The following is a 23,985-nucleotide window of genomic DNA, read 5'->3' as shown; positions in this document are numbered from 1 at the left end:
TGAGCATGTTTCTCCTTTTTATCGTAAGGCTGCCCACTCTGATGAAGGCAATGCTGACTGAAAAGCAGGAGTCCTTTTGCTGAAACAGAATGCAAGCGCTGGATCAGTCCTACGCTACTTGCTTTGTAGTACGTTGTGAGACAAGCCAAACACCTGTTGCCAGTCTTGCTAGCTCGGCCCGTGCTGCTTTCTCAAACAGGGGAACGCAGATGGGTAGCGCAGACACCCGACTCTCCGCCACGCAGGAGCGAAGCACGCCAGCCACCTTCTCCCTTGCACAGACGATCTGTCTATTAACACTCCTGTATTTTGCATGACCTGATGAAAAATGCATCCCTCCCCCACCCTTTGCCTAAGACATTAATTATCAAACACAGAGGGAATGTATCAGCGCCAGGCTCTTCAGGCCTCATGGAAGATAATTGCGAGTGACGGCTCGGTTTGAAAGGACAGGCATATGGGAAATCTCTTTCAATTGAGGATCGGGTTTCATGCCACCTCGCATTAACCTTCCCTGCGCAATGCGAGCGAAGGCATGTGAAGATAAAAGAGATGAGCCGCACAGGTCTGGGGGATCCCTGCGGGGGCACGCGCAGAACCTTCAACCACAGCGCACAGAGCAGGAATCGCATGCATTACACTCGTGATGCTCCAGAGCTGGGGCTCTTTGTCCTGGACCTGGGGACGCAACCTTCTGCTTGTCATCTTCCCCACGGAGGGGGCTGGTTCTGTAATCAACTCCTTAATCAAATTAACGATCCGACTCATGTGAGTTCTCTGTTGCCACCTCTTAGAAGTGTTGATGGTTTCCCATTCAGTGTTCCATAAGTGACTCGAGATCTCCAAAGCTGATGAAAAACCAACTTCTTGGCTCAGCTGGGATGCAACACCAGGAGGTGTCAGGTGGTGGTGGTGGTCAAGGGGCAGACAGCTTCATTGCTCCCAGCCCAGGTGTCTCCGGGGCTTCAACCTTGCAACCTGATCCCCCAGTTAACCAATTTCATCCCCGCTGGGGAATACCGAGTTAACAAGCAAGCAGGATGAAAGGATGATAACAAAAAGGCCGTGGGTCGATCGCACTTCAAGTTATTAAAAACGTGTTTTGGATTTGAAGAATGAGATGGTGCGAGAGATACAAAAAGAAATCTAGTGTAAAAGCAATAGATCCAGCTTTACACCAGAAGCTAACAGAGATCTCCATACATATTCACCGTTTGAATGCCTGCTGAACCCTTCCTGACACTGCGATGACCCTTATTGACCCTTGACCCCTTTGGGTCAGCTAAGTCACTAATGTCAGCTAAAGTCAGATAATGCACCGACTGCAGATTTACTAACAGAGACCTTTTTCAGTTCACCTTTTTCAGAGCAGTATAGCATTGCTGTCTCTATCTATTAAGTTGCCAGTGATCACTAGGTGCACCCCAGTCCTCCCACCTGAGACATTACACAAAAATCCTAACGACCAGCCTCAGGTATGATTAGTTCATGGGCTGAAGAGACTCTCAAATGAAATGAGCATTTTTAAGAGCTGCCCACACTTTTCCTACACACTGTACTCTTTGGTGCACATTTGAGAAAAAATTAATTACCTCCTGCTGTAAAAAGAACTCTGGCACAGGCATTAAATTAAAAAGTTAATACTTTGTATAAATTAAAAAAGGGAAACAAAATACAAATAAATTGAGCACATGAATTAAAAACAGCCTTAAAACTACAACTGTCAAGTGCAGAAGAGCTTCAATCTGCTGATTAATTTACTTTCTATACTCTGTCTCCCAGCAACACGGAAAACCTTTTCTGTCAAAATTCTGGAAGCAGCTACATAGGAAGAGAGTACCGCCAGTCAGGAAGGCCTCTTGCTCTCAGCCCGTTAATAAGTGCCTGTGTTCTCGTCTCTCCTTTCCCATCAGTGACACCAAAACATAGATACATTCAGAAATACAGGTAGCTGAGAGAGCTGACGTTCAGTAAAACACTATCATGCAGGTTACAGCACAACCACAGGCAAAGAGGCAGCACAAGGCAAATGGACAAGATACACTCTACTGTGCTGCCTGAAAGACATACATTTGGAGAGATGGTTTTTACAAAGTTCTCACTGCTGAGTTATTAATGTGTTTCTCTTTCCGTCTGCTATACAAAACTGATCTGTAAACACCTGCAAAGCACACTGAGTCAGTGTTCAAACAAGACTGCACTCCTCCCACCTCCTGCTGAAACTGTATTAACTAGATGCCTAGTTATAGATGGATAATTAATCTTTTAATACATGGAATCAGGAGATGTTGACTGGAAAAAAGTCTGGACAACCGTCTGAGAGCTGTATAGAGTCTGGGGGGTACCCTACTTTTTAAATGTGTTAGGTATCTGACGTAACAAACTCCTGCTGTCTCAGTAAAAGGCGACATTATCACAGTCATGTTTTTAAGAACAAACCAGAGATTTTCGCTAGGGGAAAACATAGAATACTGTAGAACAGCAGAGTGAAATCAGTGTACAGACTTTGGGAAATCAAGACAAAGGAAAGAAAACTTGGAATGGTGTGCATTTAACACGGCAAAGGTAAATTATAAGACGTATGACATAAGAACTGCTAAAAACGAGAGTGTTTCATTAATAGCAGCTTATTCATCCAAGGATCTCATCATCTGTTGATTGAAAGAAGCCAGAATTTCAACTTCAACACATGGAAAGTTAGCATGTTCCACACTCCCACAGCCCCTTGTGTTAAGAAAGAGCTTCCTGTTCTCAGATCTAAGCACACGTTCATGTAGTTTCCTCTTGTGACCTCAGTTTTGTGTTTTTACTGTTGATACTGAAGAAGTCCACTGGGTTTATTTTGTAAATTAAATTCAGGGTTTCACATACTTTTACATATGTTTTTATAGCGGAGGAATTTCCTTTAAGACACTTAATGTAACATTGCTGCATCTGAGCTGCTCTTAATTGCTTTGCACACTTGGGAGTACTGACATGTCCCGGGAGAATTCAAGTTCCTTATCCTGTCAGACATTTGCTGTGTGATCAGATGCTCCAGACATCAGATCATTTCTTGGCGGTCACACAAAGTAAGAACAGGTTAATGCGCAATGGTGGGTCTTCAGTTTTCCTCTGAGAGAGTCTTTAATTACAAGCTGTTTCACAGAACTTCTCACGGAGGACTGGACGTGGGACAGGAGGCACAGAATGTGGAACCAGAGATGAAAAAAAGTCATTTACCTTCAGAGGTTTTTTCTTTGTGCTGCTATAATGATCATTACAAAGCTAGAAAAATTAATAAACAGAAAAAGTCACAGTGACATTTATAATTAACCACAGCTTTCAGGAACTCTGTGAAGTCCGCCTCTAGTTCCCATGGAAATAACAAAACCCCTCTGTAATTTTTAAAAAAACCCGTCAGCCCCTGGCAACTTTCTCCAAACGAAATCGCAACTAAAACATGACACAAAAATCTGTTGTTGATTTTGTTGTTGATATTTCTCCTCACTGGCTATCTCTTTCATATCTTTTTTCATTCTTAACTGTAGATTCCAGCAATTTTAATGTGACCGTCCTGCTGTGAATTATTCCAATGCGACCCAGGCACCAGTAAAAGTAATTTCATTAGAGAAAACAAACCAATCAATACCTGGCAAAGCAATGCAATTATAAATCAGAGAAACTAGTATAATGCTGCAAATCCACATCTCATAAAGAAATAGTACACAAGCCGCTCAAACAACAGTAATTTAGGAAACAAGAGCGACTTGATGAACTGAAGGTGTACACTCTGCAGTAGAGCTGTTCAGCCTTGATTATGAAGCATTCCACTACGTGATAGCACCAGGCCACAGACGAACACGTCCTACATGAGAGGGACATGGTGCAGTGGTAGGCCCATGCTTGACATTTCGCTGTTGCGTAAGCTGAAGGAAAGAGAAAAATGTAATCCCACTACCACCACCACGAAATATCCCCTTAGCCTCGGAGTCACCTCCTGGATTATTAGAATAAATTGTGCGCCCCTTGGAGAGAATGAACTGCTGGTCTGAAATGAAAACAATCTTTATGGACTTTTTGGATCACTGATTTAATAAGCGGACATGGGAGTTCAAGCAGGCTGCATATTTACCACCATTTAACTTGGTAAAGTAATGAATTTACACCGCAACTATTAACGTGCCATTGTTACCCTATACTGTATACTGTACCAGATCCCTCCACAGTAAGCATGATTATCAACAATAGGCATGGGCAATCAAAACCATATTTATGCCACACCTGGCCACCACATCATTACAATTGAGTGATTCACACCTGAAAGGAATTGCAACTGTATGTTTTTCGAGGACAATACAACCTTGTTAAAACATGTTGTTATGCTGCACATGTAATCATGTCCGCCAAGACAAATATGTTTATATCATTGCAATAAAGGCGTCAAAGCCTGCAGTAAAACGTTTGTTAGGTTCTGTTTGTTAGTTTTAGTTGATAGAACATTACGTTGGAATGGAAACTTCCTTACACACACTCCTGAGCTACTAGTACGCTTCCTACCGCTTGCTCATGTGTAGTTGACCTTGAAGTTTGTGAAGAGTCTGATCAATGTAAATTAAAGATTGCTTAAAGGACAAGCTTAGTTTCTTATGACCCAAACTAAGCTTTTCAAATGGCAGAGAATACTAGTGGGACTTTAAATTAAATCCGTGATGCTCATAACAAACATATACCTGATTGTTTTAGAGTTTTATACGGCAGTGTACATGAAGAAAAATTTGTGAGGTAGATAAATCACCCTCCACCTATCAGTTACACAGTGACAACAGAGGAAATACAATTTCCACCAAACTGCTTCAACAATTGTTCTTTAACTGCGGTCTGCTGTACAGTTCTACAGTGCATGCTGAGGCATTGCCCCCGCTTTCATTACAAATCTTCCCTCTGGGCTCTGGGTGGCTCTGGGTGGAGGAATGAGGGGAAATGGAGGAATGTGTGTCCCCAAGCCTGTGAAGTGCATCTTTCTTAAACACGGGGACACAGTGCTTGAGCATATAGGTCATGCTGTCAGAGGATTAGATGGCGGTAAAGAGACACTCAAATGCAGCTTGTCACAGTCACACTGCCATCAGACACTTGACAAGCTATCTCCTCACTCTGATGTGCTTTTACTGAAATCAGAAATCTGTCTCTCCTACGACACCGGTGAAACACCCGCCAGTTTCTTAACAGTTTCCGAGTATTCATCCCTTCTCTCTTTCATCTGCGTGAAAAGCTCCTTCATTTTCTCACATACATCGACTTAAAATGTCAGATGCAAGTGCAATAAAATGGGCAACAAACCACTCAACAGGTGGCAGCAAAGAGCTTGTGCAGTTATTCTACAGTAACCTACAGTACGTCTAAGAATAACAAAAGTATCTATACCTTCAGTCTTTCAACACAAAATTCTAACGAAGGCTCAATGGATACACTGTTACAACAACGTAACAAAGAGATGTTCATGAAGCAGCACAATCATGGAGAAATTTGTTTTTGATGCACTAAGTTATATGTAGCAAACGATACACAACAACAATCATAATTCCTTGCATTTTACATGCATTTACATAAGCTCACGGAGGGCTTTACATACACAGGAGGAGGTGACAGTTCATCCAGCACTGAAGTGCAGCCCCACCTAGATAACATACAGCATTCTGCACCAGCAGCCCCATTCACGAAGCAGATCAGGAGAAGTGAGAAACTGCAATGGTTATTCATAGGGCATGAAATAAATATCTCAAACTGTATTTATCAGCTACTGGGGGCTATTGCTGTTGTGGGTTAACACTGGGGTGAAAATTGGACTTCCCTAACACTCGCCCCCACCTGGCAGGAATTGAATCGACCCGACCCGATATTGAACTTCTCCCGACAGAAGGCAAGGCGGAGAACTGGACTCTCCTCTGGACAGCAGAGGATTGCGGTGAGAAGTGGTCTCGTCTAGTGCTTGCCTCTCTCAATCAGATACAGGGGTGAGAATTGAGCTGCTCTAGTATTTAACCTTTCTCGACAGAATACTGCAGTGAGAAGGGATCTGACAGGGTGACAATTAGTTTGGTGTGAGGACTAGCCCACCATGCTGCTTTCTCCATCCTGGTATTTCCCACCTCACAGAGCTTCTTATGTCTTTGGCTTTCAACTGCTTGTATTTTCTTACTACTGTAAATAAGGGCGCTTAGCGAATTGTTTATTTGCAGTCCAGTTACTGTCCTGTTTCTTGCTGCAGGCTCCCTTTCACACTAGGCCATTCTGACCACAGCAGCTCTGCCCCTCCTGGAGCAGAAGGTGGAACAGATTGTCGTCTGTGCTCTGATGAATGCAGACTTCCAGAGCTATTACTCTGCAATTAAGAGGTGCCCAGTACTATAAAGTCTGAAGTCCTGCCTGCGGTTTGTGGAGATGTGGAGCAGGGCTCAGATTGAAATGCCATCTGTTTGGCTTCCTCACCCTCAGAAATGAGAGGGCCTCGGTCTCTGCGGTCCTTCCTTCGAGGGGCTGCTGAGCACGAACACGCTCAGCTCGCTTTTTACTGGCAACACAGGCAGGATCACTGCTGGTCTGCCCACTCTCACCCCAGACAGCGGCCTGCACGCAGACCAGACTGATTCATTAGAAAGGCAAAATTACCACATAAAACTGTTCTCCTGGCATTGCAACGGTCTCACTTTGTGATAAGCTAAAATGAACTCGGCTCAGAATTGGATAATAAAACTGTTTGCAGGAGTGAATGCGTTTATGTGTGAGCAGGAGCGCAGATCTGAGGACTTTCCTATGACTGTAAAAAGCACTCTGCTTCTCTTTGTGTGCGTCACAAACTGTATATGCATTTCTGTGTGCAAACCCCCCATTCAAATCGGTCATTATTAGTGGTCTTTATTATCATTATTATTTCAACTGGAAGATATTAGGCCTGCAAACAAGGACATTATTATGGACACTCCACTCAAAGCTCTTTACAGGTAATTGGGACTCCCCTCCATCAGTGTGTAGCTGCCACCTGTATGATGCAACAGAAGTCATAGTGCTCCAGTACTCTCCCCACACACCAGCTCTCAGTGGGGAGGAGAGCAGGGTGAAGACGCCAGTTCAGAGATGGGGATTATTCGGAGGCCATGATTGGTAAAGGCCAGAAGGAAATTTGGCCAGGACAACCAGGTAACACCCTTACTCTTTTTGAGAAACACCCTGGGATTTTTAATAACTATGGAGATTCAGGACCTCAGTTTTACGTCTCATCTGAAACATGGAGCCTTTTATATGTAAAAAAAACTATTCCAAGTACAAGCTTTTTGAAATATGCAAAGTTTCTTAAACAATCAGCACAATTCCTGCTGCAGGCTCTGCTTGGGGAAAGCTAGAAGTTTTTGGTGGAGGATTCAGATGGTGGCTTCCTGCATTTGAGAACACTTCTTCCAAAAGAAAGATAAATAGAGCTAACACTCTATTACTCGTGATAATACTAGCTAATACTCGTGAGCAAACTGCCATTATCCTCTATCTAGCTTCCCCCTCCCTCATCCCCCAAGGTGGCTAGGAAGCTCAGTAATGTGAGCCCCACTCTTTATGATGTGTGCTGTGGGATAATCGCTGGGTTTCTAGATGTGGTTCACACCTGAAGTCATTAATTTCATTTTTAATTAACAAAACACTGTTGCGCACTTTAACATCTGCTCTTTTGTTTTTGCTGACTTTATTAAAACAGCACAAGCTGTACGAGGAGGGAGGTTATTAGTCAAGCACGGGGCCTGCCTGATGTTAATGGACAAGGTGCGCTGTTGCTTATTTAAACTTTAAACAGGCATGCAGTCAAAGGCCTTTTCTGTTGAATTCAGGGGCAATTATTATGGCACGTTAGCACTGTCAGCAACTGTTAGCTGAGCTACCGTGTCACTGCGCTGACAAAAAACGGAGCATTTCTGTAATCCATTCGAAGTTTATTTGTACAGAAAACTGCAACATCAAACCAGCCAAATGAACAAGAATGCTTGGACAGATCTGAGTGCAGGAGGCCACGGTGCTGGTCAACTCCATAACGTTTCCAGGCCACTGCGTACATACTGTAACTTCTCTGCACTGGGGGAGAAAGCCATTGCTATAGGGTGCACAGAAACTTGTGGTTTTCAGTGCAACCCAGCTTTCTGTTTATTTATTGCTTAATGTTTATTTAATTGATTAACGATTGTTAACGGTAATGGTAGCAATGATGCTAATTATAAGGACACAAGGAACATGGCCTCTGGGCTCATACTGTATGTGGGCTCAGTTAACCAATCCTGCATGTATATTGTGTTGATATTCTAGGATAATTCCCGTTTGAGGATTGCTTTTCCAGGAGAAGCAATTCCAGATCTTGGAAGGGATGAAAGAATCTACAAAACTGATGCAAACCTGAAAACCCAGAACTAGAATCCAGCACCTTATGCAGTTCAGAGGACCAGAAGAAGAAGCTGGCTCTTTTACTAGCAGAACCTGCTCCCGGTGCTTAAAAAGCCTCAGGAATGAGATACATGTGCCCTGGTGAGTGTTCAGTAGACTCACAGGAACTAGGCTTGCAAGGAAACTGCAAGGAAACTATGGGTGTGTCCCTGCCTGTGTGTGATTTGTAAGAGAGGGGAGAAAAACTTAGAGGGGGAAAAAAAAGATTTAATGGCCATCTTTTGACATACGTAGTCATAAGACCTTTTGGGATTTTTCTGTCCTTAGGAACCCTCCAGAATTCCCAGAGAAACCTCCCACCCTGCTGCAACAAGATGAAGACAAGCTCTGGGAATAGGAAACAGCACTGCTCCACTTCCCCGATGGGCTGGCCGTTCAACTACCTGATACGCGGGGTGACACCAACAGCTGTGCCTGACAGGACTGAGCCATCAGCCTGAGTGACAGCCCAGGGCCTCCTGGGAGACTGGGCGCTTGTAGCTGTCAAACAGACCCTCCCTTCCACCCCTCTGCCAGCGAGTCGCTTCCTCCTCTGAACTTATCTAAAGGATGTTTGTATAACCAGGGTAACGCAGGCCAGTCACCACCACAGGGAGGAAGAGGTAACATCTCTGCCTGTTACCCAATAAACTGGCACTGCTCAGAAAGTGCTAGAGAGGAGATGCATCCAGTCAGGAAGAAAATTGAATGCAACACAGCAAAATATTTGTTTTTTTGGTAAAATGTGTGATTTTATTTACAAAAAGACCACTTAATGCAGCAGAGGAGCCTTCAAAATAGTAATCACCCCCACAGGAAACAGAACAATTATTTTTTTCTTGAACCACAGTTTGTGTAACTGTGAGAATTAAGCGCAGGGTTAAGTTTGTCTAACTTGACAAGCACATACCAGAACCTGCTCTTGTAGCAGGTCCTTTACATAGTGCTCTGAAAGGTAAAGTTTTTTTTATTTATTGTTGGACCATTAATCTTGTAGTTTAATTTCAGTTCTTCCCCACGCAACCTGCCAACAAAGCTGTATTTCTGACGGATGATAGCATTACTATATCATTACCTGCTGCTAAACAGCAATTCACATGCAATTAGGGTTTCTTTTTATTATATGCCAAAATTAAGATGCAGATAAACCACTAATAACTTGCTATTGATTTTTCCCCTCCTGTGCAGATTTAGGTAATTCTCAGTAATGGGTTTTTCCACTCCGCATGTAGGGTATGGATGAAAGAGAGCCTGTGAAGTCCCGCGGAGTTCAATAAAAACTATGAAGAACAAATTAACAGCGTTAAACACGATTTCAGTGTCCTTTCTGGGCAGTACTGGGGGCACATACTGTGTGGAGTTTGCATGTTTGTATGCATCGTCTCTGGCTGATCTAGTTTCTTCCCACTTTCCGAAGACGTGCTTGCTAGGGAAACTGGGGTCTCCAAATTGGCATCTGGGCACCTTGCCAAGGACTGGCTCTGGGCTGCCCTACCCCCAACAGGGAATAAGCAGCAGGTGAATGTTTTCTGATTTCCCTGTGCCCACAAACAAGAGGTATGACTTCACTCTGCTCTGTTCCAGTGCAAGAAATGTAAAACAGAAGAAGAATCATGACTGAAGGAGACTTAAAGTGACACACTCTACTCTACCGTCTCCTCTCATGGTGTATTTTTATTGTGTATATCTTGGGTATTTATTTTTTATTTGTTGATGGCATTCTGTAAAGCGCTTTTAGAACCAACCTTTAAAGGCTCTATATAAAATAAAGTTTATTATTATATTACACCTTCATTCCTACAGAATTGGGCTGTGCAGGACAATGGCGTTTTGCAGATGGAAAATCCACAGTATGTGTGGGATTGCTAGCAGGCAGGTGGAAGGCCTCCATTTCTTCCACAGATCCCCGAAGTGCCTCTAGGGTTTTAACCTCCCATCATTCTCCGCTACTCCTGCTGAAACGACTCTCTGGAGTGTGGTGTGCTCCTTCCTGACTTTAACATAAAAACTTGCAGACAGACAGAGCCCTCAGCTGCCCTGCAGAAAGACACCTGCATCCATCAGTGAGCGACTCTCACTGCTACAGCTCACTATACAGATCTTAGAAAACTGGGCACTGACTCTGCTCAATGCACCAATGAACTCGTCAAGACCGCTAGACGGGCATCCTGAAGTCTGCTTCTTTACTAGCCTGTGAAGTCTGATGAAAGATTAAATTCATGAAAGCAACTGGGTTAAGCCACTGGCCAAAACATTTTCCAACTGCTGTGCACTAAAATTAATGTTCCAGTAATACAAGTACCAGGCTGAAAGGTGCAGGTTAAAAAGGGGCAGATTACAGTGGTCTATAGGTTTAAATTCCACCTGCTGATCTTAAAATTAAAGAACTGCATAAAAAAATCATTTCACTAATGACTTTTCTATCCTGATTTATGTCCTGACCATGGCCTCATCTCCAACAGACTTACAGCCACTAGAGACTCGCCAATGAAGAACAGGGGCCATAGCATCCTTTCAGAGATCCCTGGTCGTCGAATCTTGTGGTGGTCCTGGTGGACAGACGTGACCAATCACGCTCCTCCAATAACAGACCCTATAAGGCCTTTCCTTTTATTTTTGACCGCTTCAGTGACTGAAAACCGGGCCTCAGCTCAGGCGGTCTCAGGGTGCGTGGCACTACAGAGCGATTGTGAAACCGTATTCAGATCACTCCTCACAAAGGGGAAAGCAGAGCAGACGAGATGTGAAGCTTTGTGTCTTAGAGATAATAAAGAAAACAAGCAATGAAACATGGAAGCTGGGAACTTAATGAAGTATAAATACTATTTTATTGTGTCCATGTCCGTGCAGTTGAACATAATTTATGGGCCCTCGTGTTTTTTTATGAAATGATATCAGGCAGAAACTACAGTGTATATTTATACATATTTTATTCCAGTAATTTTAAAGCAGCCTCGTAAAATGGGAGTGACGGTCAAAATAAGCTCTGTCAGCACGTAGACGGGATTTAATGGTGAGATCGTAAAAGCATTTTATACCGGCTTTACGACAACGCTGAGAAAGCTTATCAATCAAAGACACAAGAGGTTCTCTCCGTGAAGAAAAAATTCCAATGAGAGTACCTCTTCTGTGATTGCATTTGAGGGAATATGGAGTAGATTTAAGCAGACAGGCAAATCCATCTTAAAACAGAAGGCTGAGAAAGCCAAAATTTTGCTGGGCTGTGCTAGAGCTGAGAAATGAGGGAACTTTTGGATGATTTTTGTGTAATGAAGATGCATAATACTAGCAGTAGGATATACTGTACCTAAAAAGTTCAACAGATTCAGGTTCGCAACTTTGTCCACTTGTGATCTGTCCAGGAGAGTCTGCACCGTACTGTTGTCAAGAACAAATTCCAGTTGTTTTTATATTTCCAGATATAGTTGAATATACAATCCAAGATGATCAAATATATGCCTGAAACACTGTAATGATTACTTTTTGAGCTGAAAAATCAAGATTCAGCTGGCAATTTCTAAAATGTTTTTGAAAACTGAAAGTCAAAAACAAACTGATTTCAAGCGTTTGAAAACTAAAATTTTTATGGTCCCAGCTAAACCAAGAGAAAAGGGGCTCCCCGTCCATTTTAGCGTTGCCCGCGGCAACAGAGGCAGGGCAAGGAACGGTTCGTGGTTTTTAATTGGCTGATGTCATTGGGCACAAGTTTTGGACACATCCCAGGAAAAATCTGCTTTCATGCAATGCCAGAGCTGCAGATTTCAGGTGACTAGAGATATAATGGCTCTCCCCACCCCACTGCAGTGCTGTGACTACTAATGTGTGAAATGTTCAGAACAAGCACAGTCACCCTTAGTCTGCTTGCACTCCAAGTCATAGTCCTGTCAACAGTACAGTACCAGCAGGGCCTATTAAAATATTTTTTATCCCACTAAACCCGCCACAATTTTTTTTTGAAATGTTAATAAGCTGTCAGTTTTTCTTCCGAGATTAAATGCACCAGTAATTAAGATCACCTAATTACTGTCTAATTATCAGCCGTGCCCTGAGAGTCATGTCTATGATATTCATGTCCATTTCCTCTAATTAAAAACACTGCCTTCATCCAATGTCTTTGAGGTCTGAATTCATTTCCGAACAGCTTTACTCCTCAGATTGCAGGCATGATGGATCAGCGCAGGCCCAATTTAAATCTTACTCCGTATCTCTCATTCGTATTCCCAGTTTGTAACATGCTTGCAACAATTTCGAAACAGGAAACATCATGGGCATGGTTCCTTGATGTAGCACAACTGGACCAGATCAGTTGTTTATGGCGGAGATTCCCAGAACTGGTCATGGGCATCCCCACAGCTACTGGTAATTATTCCAGATGAGCGGTCAAGTAAATAATTGTCTTCCTAATTGACCTTGAGGTGACTTTAATCTGCAGCATCTGAACATGCTGGACGATACCTTTGACCTACCGCATTATAACTAAAGTCACTCAATGTGTCCAGAGAAGGTTCCAGTCAAGCAGCTGGCTGCTTCTGTTAAGGATTCAATCAAGTAGCTCAGCTGGACAGAACACCAGGAGATGTGGGGTCACCAGGACCAGAGTTTTGATCCTCTAGATTCTGACAAGACATCTTGTATCTCGTATTGTATGTATTGTCTTGTATAGTGTAATGGTGTGTGAGAGAAAAATAAAAATGCTGGAGTGAACATACACAGATACACATATATAAAACATACACACATAGGTGCTGGCTCACACACAGTGGAATTTGAGTGGCACAGAACTATTTGGAAGAAGAAAGAAATACACGACTCCAGAGGACACAAGGCAAGCAACCTGTCTTGTCCGTGCTGTTCAAGATTCTTCGGGAAGTGGGGGAGGTTTTTTACTTTCTCCTGGATGTCATAAATGCCTTAGCCCCTGATATTTCACAGCATCACCGGCATCTCTCTGCGCGCGTGTCCGAGTCTAACACTCAGAATCTCAGTGGGCAATCTCGGTGCCCTCTGGACCGGTCTCTACACTGGATCCAGCTCAGAGTGAGTTCAACCACAGCGCAGATTTCCTTGTGTAGCTGCAGTGCCCATGTGTGGCGAGAGACAGTCTGCTGGTGGGTGTCGACCTGTCACTAAAGGCAGCTCATGCTCCGGGTACCTGGGATCGCAAGCTTGCTTTGATGTTCTCTCCCCTGCACTCTGGCTAGTACTGCACTATTAAAGCACAGACCGCTTTGCTTTAATTGTGCGGTACTCAGGTTTAAGAACAGCTTCTACCCTGCTACAGTACGCATCCTTAACAGCTAACTGCATTGCCTCAGACTCAATGCATGTCTGCACTACACACTTTTTGCATGGATAAACGTTTTTTTTTCCTTTCACTACTACTGTACATATTTATTGTCCTGGTGGTTATTATCTATTATGTTGCCATGTACTGCCTACATTGTAAAGAGCTCTCTGCTGTATTGTATTGTCTGCTGTACCGTGTATGTCAGAGAGATCACTGTGAATAAGAATTCCAATGTACCTGCACACATGGCAATAAACTCCTCTACTACTTACTTCCTTTGTTTTTTTTTGTAGTCTTTTAGATTACTGGGAGTAGTATCAGTAATACTATTCCTTTAAAAAATGTGCTTTTAATGCACCTACAAACACAGCTGCATCTCAGGATGGAATTCTCCACTGTTTGTTTCCCTGGCTTTTGGGCCACTCTGCCTGCTGTGTTGGAGGTCTGTAAGGCAGCAGGATGCGTCGTTCTGTTCCCCAGCAATACCCCACCTCCTGTACTGTTCCTCCCAGGAGAGCCCCCACACCAAAGCTCATTTTCACCTGGTTTGTATTCACAGTCTCCATGCTCCCAGCCCGAGCAGCTGGATTATTTGCACTTAACCTTTAGCAATACTCGGCTTTCGGCGGCTTCCTCCTGTCTGTGTCAATTGCAGAGAGGTTTCAATTTTTAATTGGCGAAACTCCGAGAAGGGTGGCATGCCGAAATGTGCCGCCCATTAGATTGTGCGCCTCCGACATGGTCTTGTATATTTCGCTTTAAATATCAGGGCTTTCGGACACCTGGAACATGACAAGGAAAAACTAGCAAAGAAATAAAAGGGTGGAAATCCAGCATGAGCAAGTCAACCTGGTCGCACCTCCATAATGTTCTAATTAGTGCCATGTGACAGGCAGCCGTCAGAGCTCGGGACCTTCCCTGCCTGGGCCCTGATTAGCTGTGTCATTGATTTTGACCTTAGTAGTTTGTCTCCGCTGGGGCAATCGGCCTAATAATTAACTCCGCACATCAGCTTGGTATGCCAGCCAAGAACTGAAATGGCAGCCTTCCATCAGAGCCTTACTCTGCAATTCAGGGGCTTCGTCCCTCTAATCACCCTGCAACTCCCAGCTGGCAGCCCACTGAAGCTCAGCAGGTGTGAGCCTGGTCAGTACCTGGATGGGAGACCTCCTGGGAAACACTAAGGTTGCTGCTGGAAGAGGTGTTAGTGGAGCCAGCAGGGGGCACTAACCCTGCGGTCCACATGGGTCCTAATGCCCCAGCATAGTGACGGGGACACTATACTGTAAAAAAAGGTGCCGTCCTTCGGATGAGACGTAAAACCGAGGTCCTGACTCTCTGTGGTCATTAAAAATCCCAGGGCGTTTCTCGAAAAGAGTAGGGGTGTAACCCCAGCGTGCTGGCCAAATTTCCCATTGGCCCTTACCCATCATGGCCTCCTAATAATCCCCCTCTATGAATTGGCCACATCACTCTGCTCTCCTCCCCACTGAGAGCTGGTGTGTGGGGAGCGTTCTGGCGCACTATGGCTGCTGTCGCATCATCCAGGTGGTGGTGGAGGGGAGTCCCCATAACCTGTAAAAGTGCTTTGAATGGAGTATCCAAAAAAGCTCTATATAAGTGTAAGCAATAATTAATTATTATTATTATTATTAAGCAACAGAGCCCGGCCGATTAGCTACGAATGGGGAGTGGTCGACCCTCTCTGTCCGGAACGGGAGGAGAGGAAGGGATGATGAAGATGAGGGGCCTGTGGAGACAGAACACCTGGCCACAGCCACACCAGGACGAAATCTGCTCAGTCTTTGTCTGAGCTGCTGCAGATGGGGGAAAAGAAACCCTCCAGGAAAACTCCACGGCTCTCCTTTTTCTGGTGGCTGCACTGCGTTTTCTTTAACAAACAGAACCGTATTGCATCTCCTGAAGAGCACATGAGCACTACAGCTACAATTAACCTTACTTCAGAGTTTATGAACAACTTTTAAATATTGGTTTAGGCTAGCAATGCTCCAATCAATAGGTTAATCAATCAGTACATCAGTTAAATTCAATATAACAATGTCAGGTCACAACAGGAGCTGGTACGAATTAGAGCAGGCCATTCAACCCATTTAGCCTGTTACGATGTCACTAGGTGACTGCTGCAAAGATTTCATTAAGATACTAATACCAACTGGTCTTAATACGTGTACAGTAATATACTAATAGCAAAACTGAATTACAACTAAATCTCTTAAAAGAACAGTTTTCTAGATTGTTAGTTTGAAGCAAATTGCTCAGCTGGGTTTGCAGAAATCAGAGCATCTAAGGCCATGCACCTGCAGCAGATTGGATCTTGGCAACACGACTCCACAGCTGCTCATCAGACACAGAGCAGAGAAGACAGGATCAGCGCGGGAGGGTGGGCAGGGTCCTTCACAGGGGTGCCATCCCCGAGCACCTTGATCAGGAGGGGGACTGCCCAAACATCGGATGGTAATTAAGTTTAATGGGATGGGTCTCTAAATTGCCAACGTAGCCTTAGAGAAAGGAGTGTGTTGGAGGGGGTGTACAATCAAGCACAGCTGAGCCTCTCCCAAGCAAGCTCTTGCCTCAAAGTGAGCGCAGGGGTCTTACAGAATCCATCAAAACACAGGACCTGCACTCCATGAAAACAAGGACTGTATGTGCATGGAGTCAGTCCCCACTCCCCAGGTTGTTAAAAATCTTCCAACACTCGTTCAGTTGAGTTTTACATAATAAGGTCCTCATACATACAGCATGAGCTGATATTCTCTCTTGCTGGACCCCGATGGCCTAACTTGCTCTGCAACTGGAATCGCCTCGAATATTAATATACGTCGTGTCACCGTTCGAGCAAAGCTTCGGAAAGCATGTCTTTTTTTCCCTTTCTTTTCCTGGCAAAAGAAACATTGTTTCGTTCTATTTTCGTCTGACACAGGGAAAATATAATACTGCTTGACATTAGGCATTCCGGCTGCACAAGCCGGCGTGGTGCGCTGCTCGGAGAATATTACATTTTACTGCTGTGGAGGGGGGCCACAGTGTGAAGTAATTGGAAGTTTTGTAAAGAAACAGAAAGTCATTATCTGTCTTGTAAAGCCGGGGTCTTGGCAGATGACTGTGATGCAGTTAATAGAGGGATGAAAGGCTCACACATTAACCCATGAAACCCAAGCATATCGCCTATCACGCACAACTGATTGCCTCCTACGCAGTTAGCTATGGAGAGAGAAATTGCTTTCTTATTCAATAGGCACATTAGTGGTGTGTAAGATTGTATTACTCCGCTACAAGCCTGTCATAGTTCATTAGTTAACAGAAACAAAAGAATCTGGCTTTGCGCTGAGTCATTTTTTTTTTCCCATTACCCCTCGAAAAAGCTCCTCGTAATGGGAAATAACAGGCCCGACAACCGCGCATTTTGCTGCTGTTTTCATTTGCCTTACTGTAAAAGTTGATTAGCCGAAACAAAAAGTTACAATAATCGGGTCTAAATAATTTGATAATCAGCTGCAGCCTTGTAGAGCAACATGCTTTTTGTCTTGATAAAGAGGCTGAGTGAAAAAGACTGAGGAGATGGCTGCTCAGCTGGTCTCTAAGAAACAAATATCCGCTGCACCTGTAGAGTGCACACTTAATGGTCAAGGTCTGGTCCATAGTAAGGGTTGGCTGTGGATACTACAGGAGGCATGGATATTCCTGACGCATCCACAGATCTCTACATGGAACAGGGCCCTAAATATAACTCTAATCCCACTGCTAACACCCTAAATCTAATCCCAGATTGGAAGCTGCTGAACTGCATGGACAGGAAGTGCAATGATTTGGAATCTCTTGGAAAGAATCTAGTGGGGAAAACAGTGACTGGCTGGCAGGCCCAGGAAGAGGATGAGGAGGGACATCCTTACCTTGGTATCGCAGGAGGAAGGATCCCGGTCGAGGCTGCTGCTCGCTCTGGAAGCGGATGGCTATTTGGTTGCTCCAGCTGCGGACCACCAACCCCTTCGTCAGGATGGACTCGTTGGCCAGGACAGAGGGCTCCCGGCCTCCCAGGTCCTCCAGCGTCACGGTCTCCCCCTCGGACAGGCTGACGTTCAGCACCTGCCAACAGCGAGAACACGTCACCCAGAGGGCGGGGGTGTGGGGGTGACACAGTGCCACACAGCTACAAGTGCCTGGTCTGCATTCTATCCATGGGAGCCTCTGTGTGGAGTTTGCATGTTCTTCCCAGTGCTTGTGTGGGCTCTCCGATTTCTTCTCAGCTAATAAAGACTTGCAGACAAGCTTTGCGACAACAGATGGCTTACAGCTGAAACATCAACACTCTGTGCCTTCTGACCTGCCACCAATGTTAAAAAAAATATATGGTGTCCCTGTCAAATAAATAATAATTTGTAGCTCCCAGGCAGGATATGCAATGGCAGCTCCCTGTAACAGAAACAATCACTCTGCAATGACGAATATACACCCACGCTCACTGCACTGTAGGTGTTAGCAATGCTACAATACTCTACCAGCACACCTATGAAACTGTGCAGCTTCGTCATCAAGGGAATTACTATGTTCAATGAAGCACACGCTTTGATGCACCAGATTACATAACTTGGCCACTATTCCAGTCGCATAAAACTGTTAGCCTATTATTTTTAGTAAATGCTTCAGACTGGAGTAATTAGGGTTAGCAATTATAAACATCTTCTGAAGTGCATCCATTTCATAATTGCACAGGTAGTCACAAGGGACTTAAATGCGCAAAGGGAGATCAGGACTAAAAAGAAAATAAAAAGCACAAAATCACTAAAATCCAACGTGAAGGTGTATTTCCATTTGCAGGATGTCAAAAAGAGCAAAGTGTGTTTTAAAAAGTGACAGGTTGTTGCACCTGGTGCTTCAAGCGCTGCGGTTCATGTTTTGTGAAATCAAAATACAATCCTTCTCCCCCCAAATCTAAGATAGCAAAACTAACTCTTTCAGAGTAACAGCAAAAATAATGAAGGAGACAAGAGGACAAAGCAGAGCACCGCTATTTCCAGTCGCACAATATGTCCTGAAAGTTCACCTACAACGATGGCTGTACTGCTGTAGTGGGGTTTCTTGGGACTCTTTCCGAGCACAAAGGATGGAAGGGAAAAAAAAATCAAACATATCCCAAGCAGTGACCCATGCTGTGACCTTCCCAGTGCCGGTCTGCTCTATCCCAGCTGCAGCTGTGTGTTCACTGGGGTGTTTTACAAGGCTGTAAAAGGTTATTCAAAACCACAGCCAAGCTGGGGGGTCAGTCCCATCCAGGGGGGACATTTTCGAATAGCCAACGAAAAAGCAGCATGCCCGACATCAACACAACCCCAAAACACACAACAAAGGAAAACATGCTTGGCCTCTGCTGTCATTTCTGCATCACTTCACCTGCCAGATGCACAAAACAGCTTGACGTTTGTTGAACAAATCAGAAATGTACCTGCAGTCAGGCCCAATTCTGTATGCCTGTCACCCCCAGCCGAACGCTGGATGCCAATTCAGCAAAACACATGTGACAAGCTGTTAAATTTGCATCGCAGTAATTCATGTTGTCGCGCTTCGCTTCACGTGTGATATTAATTCAGATGACAGCCCCCATCATACCGGGCTCATTTTACATCCCAGACAGTTCGCTCAATGTTTGCCTTAAGAAATGAGCCACTTGAGATATGCTCCCTTCTGTTAGATTTCCATTAATAAACTAGCAGCTGAAAAAAAAAAATCTTTTTTGTCCATTTTTATAAAGGAATGTAATTTGGGAAGTATACGTGGTCTGCCTTTTTAGTACACTGCCTCTTTGTTCTAGGAGAAAGCTGCAGGTGGCGGAGTGCCCTCCTTCATGGCCGACTCATTTTCTTCCTCTGCCAGGAGTCACAGACATGCCCTCCCTCTCTGCCCTGTGTTCCCTCTACCCGTCTCCCTTCCCTGCCACCCTCACCGCCCCCTCCTCTCCACAGCTGCTGCATGGGTCCCCAACAGTTCTACAGCATCTGCAGCTGGTGATGTGGGCCCCCTAATTGGAGTTCTGGTACTTGTGGAAATTTGCAAGCAAAATATGTATTTCAAAAATAATTAAAAGCAAAGCAGGTTTGAGAGTTCCTAGGAGTAAATTCAATCCAATGGCATCTGGTGCAGTTTCATTTGATATGTTTATTCAGCTTCTCCCATGTTTGGATGAGTAGATGACGCAGCACAACAACTGTTTGAAAACGGTGGATTGTTTCAGGTTGGGAAAACAAAGACGACCAGATCCGTCACCCTTCCATCCATCCCATTCCTGACCACTTCCTCCAGGTCGGGGTCGCGGGGGGAGCCGGATCCTATCCCGGCAGACAACGGGCATAAGACAGGGTACACCCTGGATGGGACGCCAGTCCATCGCAGGGCAGACACATGGACACAAACACATACTGGGCCAATTTTTCCAGAACCCATCTGACCTACCCGTCTGTTTGTGGACTGAGGGAGGAAACCGGAGAACCTGGAGGAAACCCACACAAGCATGGGGATAACATGCAAACTCCACGCAGACAGTACCATGGGATCTGAACGCAGGGCCTCAGTGCCGCGGGGCAGCAATGCGAATCACGGCGCCACCCGGCCCCTCTCATTTTAAATGTATTTTCTGAACAGTGCCATAGACCGATAAGGGCAAGAGAGAGCGTGGGCCTGCTACCTGCCATCTTCACCGCATTCAGAAGTGGTGCCCAGTAGTAAGGAGTGTGGTGCCACATGGGTACAGTGCCATCCAGAACTCCAGCTGCTGCACTGCTGTCTGTGGATAATACCCCAGTCCAATGTGGCACCTCTCCAGCTCCCAGCACAATAATTTAATACAGAGGTCAACCAGCTGGCAGGAGCATGTCTGTCCCCTAGAGCTGCTGTCTTCTCTTTTGAAAACCGTTTCAGACATGCACTCACTCAAGACTAGATAACACTGAATAGCCACCCCATAATCACTTTGGTGCAAGCCTGCTGCTGTCATTTACTAAGAGACTCTTCTTGTTCTCTTGTTGCATGTGTTCCCTGCTGGGCCAACTCATGAAGAAGGCCCCCTACAAGGCTTCGATACGTTTCGAAAAGAAATGTGAAAGCAATGGTCTAAAATAACAACGCTTTCACACCACACACAGTTGTAAATAAATGCAAAGAGACAACATGTAGAAGTAATTATAATAATAAACAAATGCATACACCACAGGCCTGTCTTTGCCGTGATACATATCTGCTGGACTGCTGCATGGTTTATAGAAATTGATGACTTCCCATCCTTGTCATTGCTTGGAACGAGATCCTTGATTGGACCAATTCCTTTTGTGTAATGAAACTGTCTCCAGTCTGGCAGCCATAAATTAAAATGGCTCGGAAGATGACCCAGACAAATGCCCTTTATTCGACAATTTATCATATGAGCCCGAGTGATGCGACAGCATGCCACATGTCGTAGATGAAGACAATGACAGCACCCTGAGAGTGAACAGCTCTATTTCCTGACTGCAGAAACAGAGCGAGATGCTTGGTTACTTGTTTGGAAATGCCCACGTCTTTTACCCCGGTAGTATGATAAATGCCTCGTTTCCGTCTCTACAATGAGAACATTCTGCCTGCTCAGCAGAAAATAATGACACTTTTGATGGAAACTGTAATATTAGACTTATCCACCTTGAGGGCTTTGTGTCAAAGTGGGTTTTAAAAAGATACCAGCATGCTGGATCATGTGTGTGGCTGCATGACGATATAGTGTTGTGTCAGTACTGCCATAGCAGGTGTATAATGCCATTAAATGACAGCATCTTCTAAACATTTCATTAAAAAAAGACGAAAGGACACCATTTCATCTTACCTCAGATCTGAAATGATATATGGCATACATAGGTGACTGCTTGAGAAACTTTTGCGGACATTAATGGTTCAGCTTGTATTCATAATCATTTTGGTCACAGAACGCACTATTTAATTCCTGGAGTCGCACAGAGCAGTTCACAAGTCTCGTGTGCAATATGAAAAAGCTTCGACTTGAAGAACCTTGAGACAAAAATTGAAAATCGCTGCTTGCTGAATCCTAACTCACTTAAAACCTAAAAACAATAAATATGTAATTACGGAAGGCAAGCATCTAGGAGAATGTGAGGGTCAACCAGGAGGTTAAAAGTAATGAATCACATCTTTCTCTCTGTCCTTTCCCCCATACAGGCATGTTTAATGTTGAACACACGGCCGGAAGGTCTTGCATTCCTGCACATTCCTGCTCTGTTAGTGAAACGCAGCTTGTTGAGAGCTAGCAGAAGCTTAATACAAGCCTTATTGATGAAACTTGAAAGATATGTAATAAGAACCTAACCAGCCTTTACATTGGTGCTCATCATTTGTTAAGTGCTAGTTTGCCATTCATACATAATGTAACACACTGCAGAACTGTATGACAGTTTGCTTAATGTTTGAATAAGAGTACACAACATTAGCATGTTGAATATGAAGCTCAGTGGTAAGAATTAATATGCAAGAACAATCTTTCTGTTACACCCAGAAATAAATGTATGCAGCACGTTTTGCAATAACATCCTTTGCATTATGAGCAAGGCATGTATTTCTTCATTATTTTGGAACAGTGAAACATCACAAGAAGTCAAATTCCATTTGATGGGTAATCCCTTGTGGCTATAAGGCAAATTAAATGGCTGTTTTTAAGCATAATTGCTTCCGACAGGACACTTGGAATTGGTTTCACTAACACGATATTGACAATACAAACGGTGTATTGGTAATCAGCCATGATGCTAAGGACACTTGATGTGTCTGACTTTGATTTAGCAGCTCAGATAAGCTGCCCATTGGATTAATATTGCAGTAGATGATGACTGGCATACAGCTGTTTCTTCATGTGTTGACAGGGTCTGTAATTGCTTTTTTAGACATCAGAGCCCGTCAGTTCCACTCATAAAACTGCACAATGAATATTCATACTTGAAAACGATTGCACCTTTACTCTCCTAATGACGCTTGTGAATAAGGAAATCGCCATCACCGGACTTTATTTTGTGATGTTTTGAACTTTTGGTTTACCAGCACAGCACAGATTGCAAGAGGTTCACCGAATTGAATTACAGAGGGGTGCACATTGCAGCCACTCAAAGACGCTATAGAGGGAAGACATTTTCATACTTCATTACATCCCACATTCAAGAATTTCAGCCTCCAATTCCAGCTACTTTTCACGTGTGCGTGTGAGGTTTGGGCACTCTTTAACAGACTGTCCCCGGAGAACAGACTCGCATTTCCACAGCAATGTTTCTCACAGGCAGCCCACAGCAGATGCAGGCAGCGGTTTGCCATTCACTTCCTCAGTTCAGCAGCGCTACCTGTCCTCAGAGAAGCTGAGTGCGGACATAAAGCTCCTTTGGGACCGACTGGCACAGAGCTGCCGTCTGCATGGTACGGCTCAGATCCCGCAGGGGGACTCGTTATCTCTCCTACACCTGCAACCCTGCTGTTGCAGCCATAAGCACCTGTCCCGCTTAAATTATGAATCATCAGGTGGATGCCAACAAAAAAAAAATGAGACTTAAAAACTACCAGAGTAGTAGGAGCAAAAGCGGCTCTGTCGTTATGATAAAGCGCACATCTGGACTTATTGGGAAGAATTATTCCAAACATTTCTGTTAAGTAGCTGGTTTGGCCCAACACGTCAACAAAATGTATTATAGCCGAGATTAACTACATTAATTACACAGCGTGTGACATAATACATATTGCACACCACATATAAGATGTTATGGTGGTAAGAAGCGCTGCAGTTAATTTGATGGCATATTTGCAATGATAAAAATAAAAAATAAATAAAAAAACAGTGTAGTTTTATTATTACACAAATGAAATGCACAGTACCATTGGCCATTTGCCAGCAAGCCCAAATCCAGGTGACAGTAGTTCAATTTAATAAAAACAGAGGAAAATCAGTCTGGGATTATTCACAAGGAACAATACATATCATTGCCCAGACCGCCAGCTGTCTCCTATATTGCTGTACCAGTGTCACAAGAAAGAAAATTGAGATTTTGTTTAAGCACAGCATGTGACATCAGCATGTGGGAAAAAAAAAGAATAAATCAGATTTCCATCCAAACAGCAACTTTTCATCTTGCACAATGTCATTAGAACTGCAACATGATCGAGTGAAATTGAAGGACTAAAAGGTTTGGCGGTGCTTTCGGAAAAATATCCCTAGGAAAAAAAACAGA

General features: G+C 44.1%; 1 protein-coding gene across 1 annotated transcript in view; it reads right to left on the bottom strand.

Annotated features, from left to right (window-relative positions):
* Window positions 1–23,985, bottom strand: part of sez6b (seizure related 6 homolog b) — a 205,617-nt gene that overhangs the window by 40,736 nt on the left and 140,896 nt on the right. The window contains exon 4 of the mRNA XM_088906912.1: window positions 17,638–17,830. Coding sequence (XP_088763038.1) covers window positions 17,638–17,830 — 193 coding nt within the window. The remainder of the gene's footprint in view (window positions 1–17,637; window positions 17,831–23,985) is intronic.

The sequence above is a fragment of the Atractosteus spatula genome, chromosome 27, assembly GCF_055471065.1.
Source record: "Atractosteus spatula isolate fAtrSpa1 chromosome 27, fAtrSpa1.hap1, whole genome shotgun sequence".
Taxonomy (NCBI): Eukaryota; Metazoa; Chordata; class Actinopteri; order Semionotiformes; family Lepisosteidae; genus Atractosteus; species Atractosteus spatula.
The sequence above is the reverse complement of the archived record's forward strand: the minus strand, read 5'-3'. Positions and strand labels throughout refer to the sequence as shown.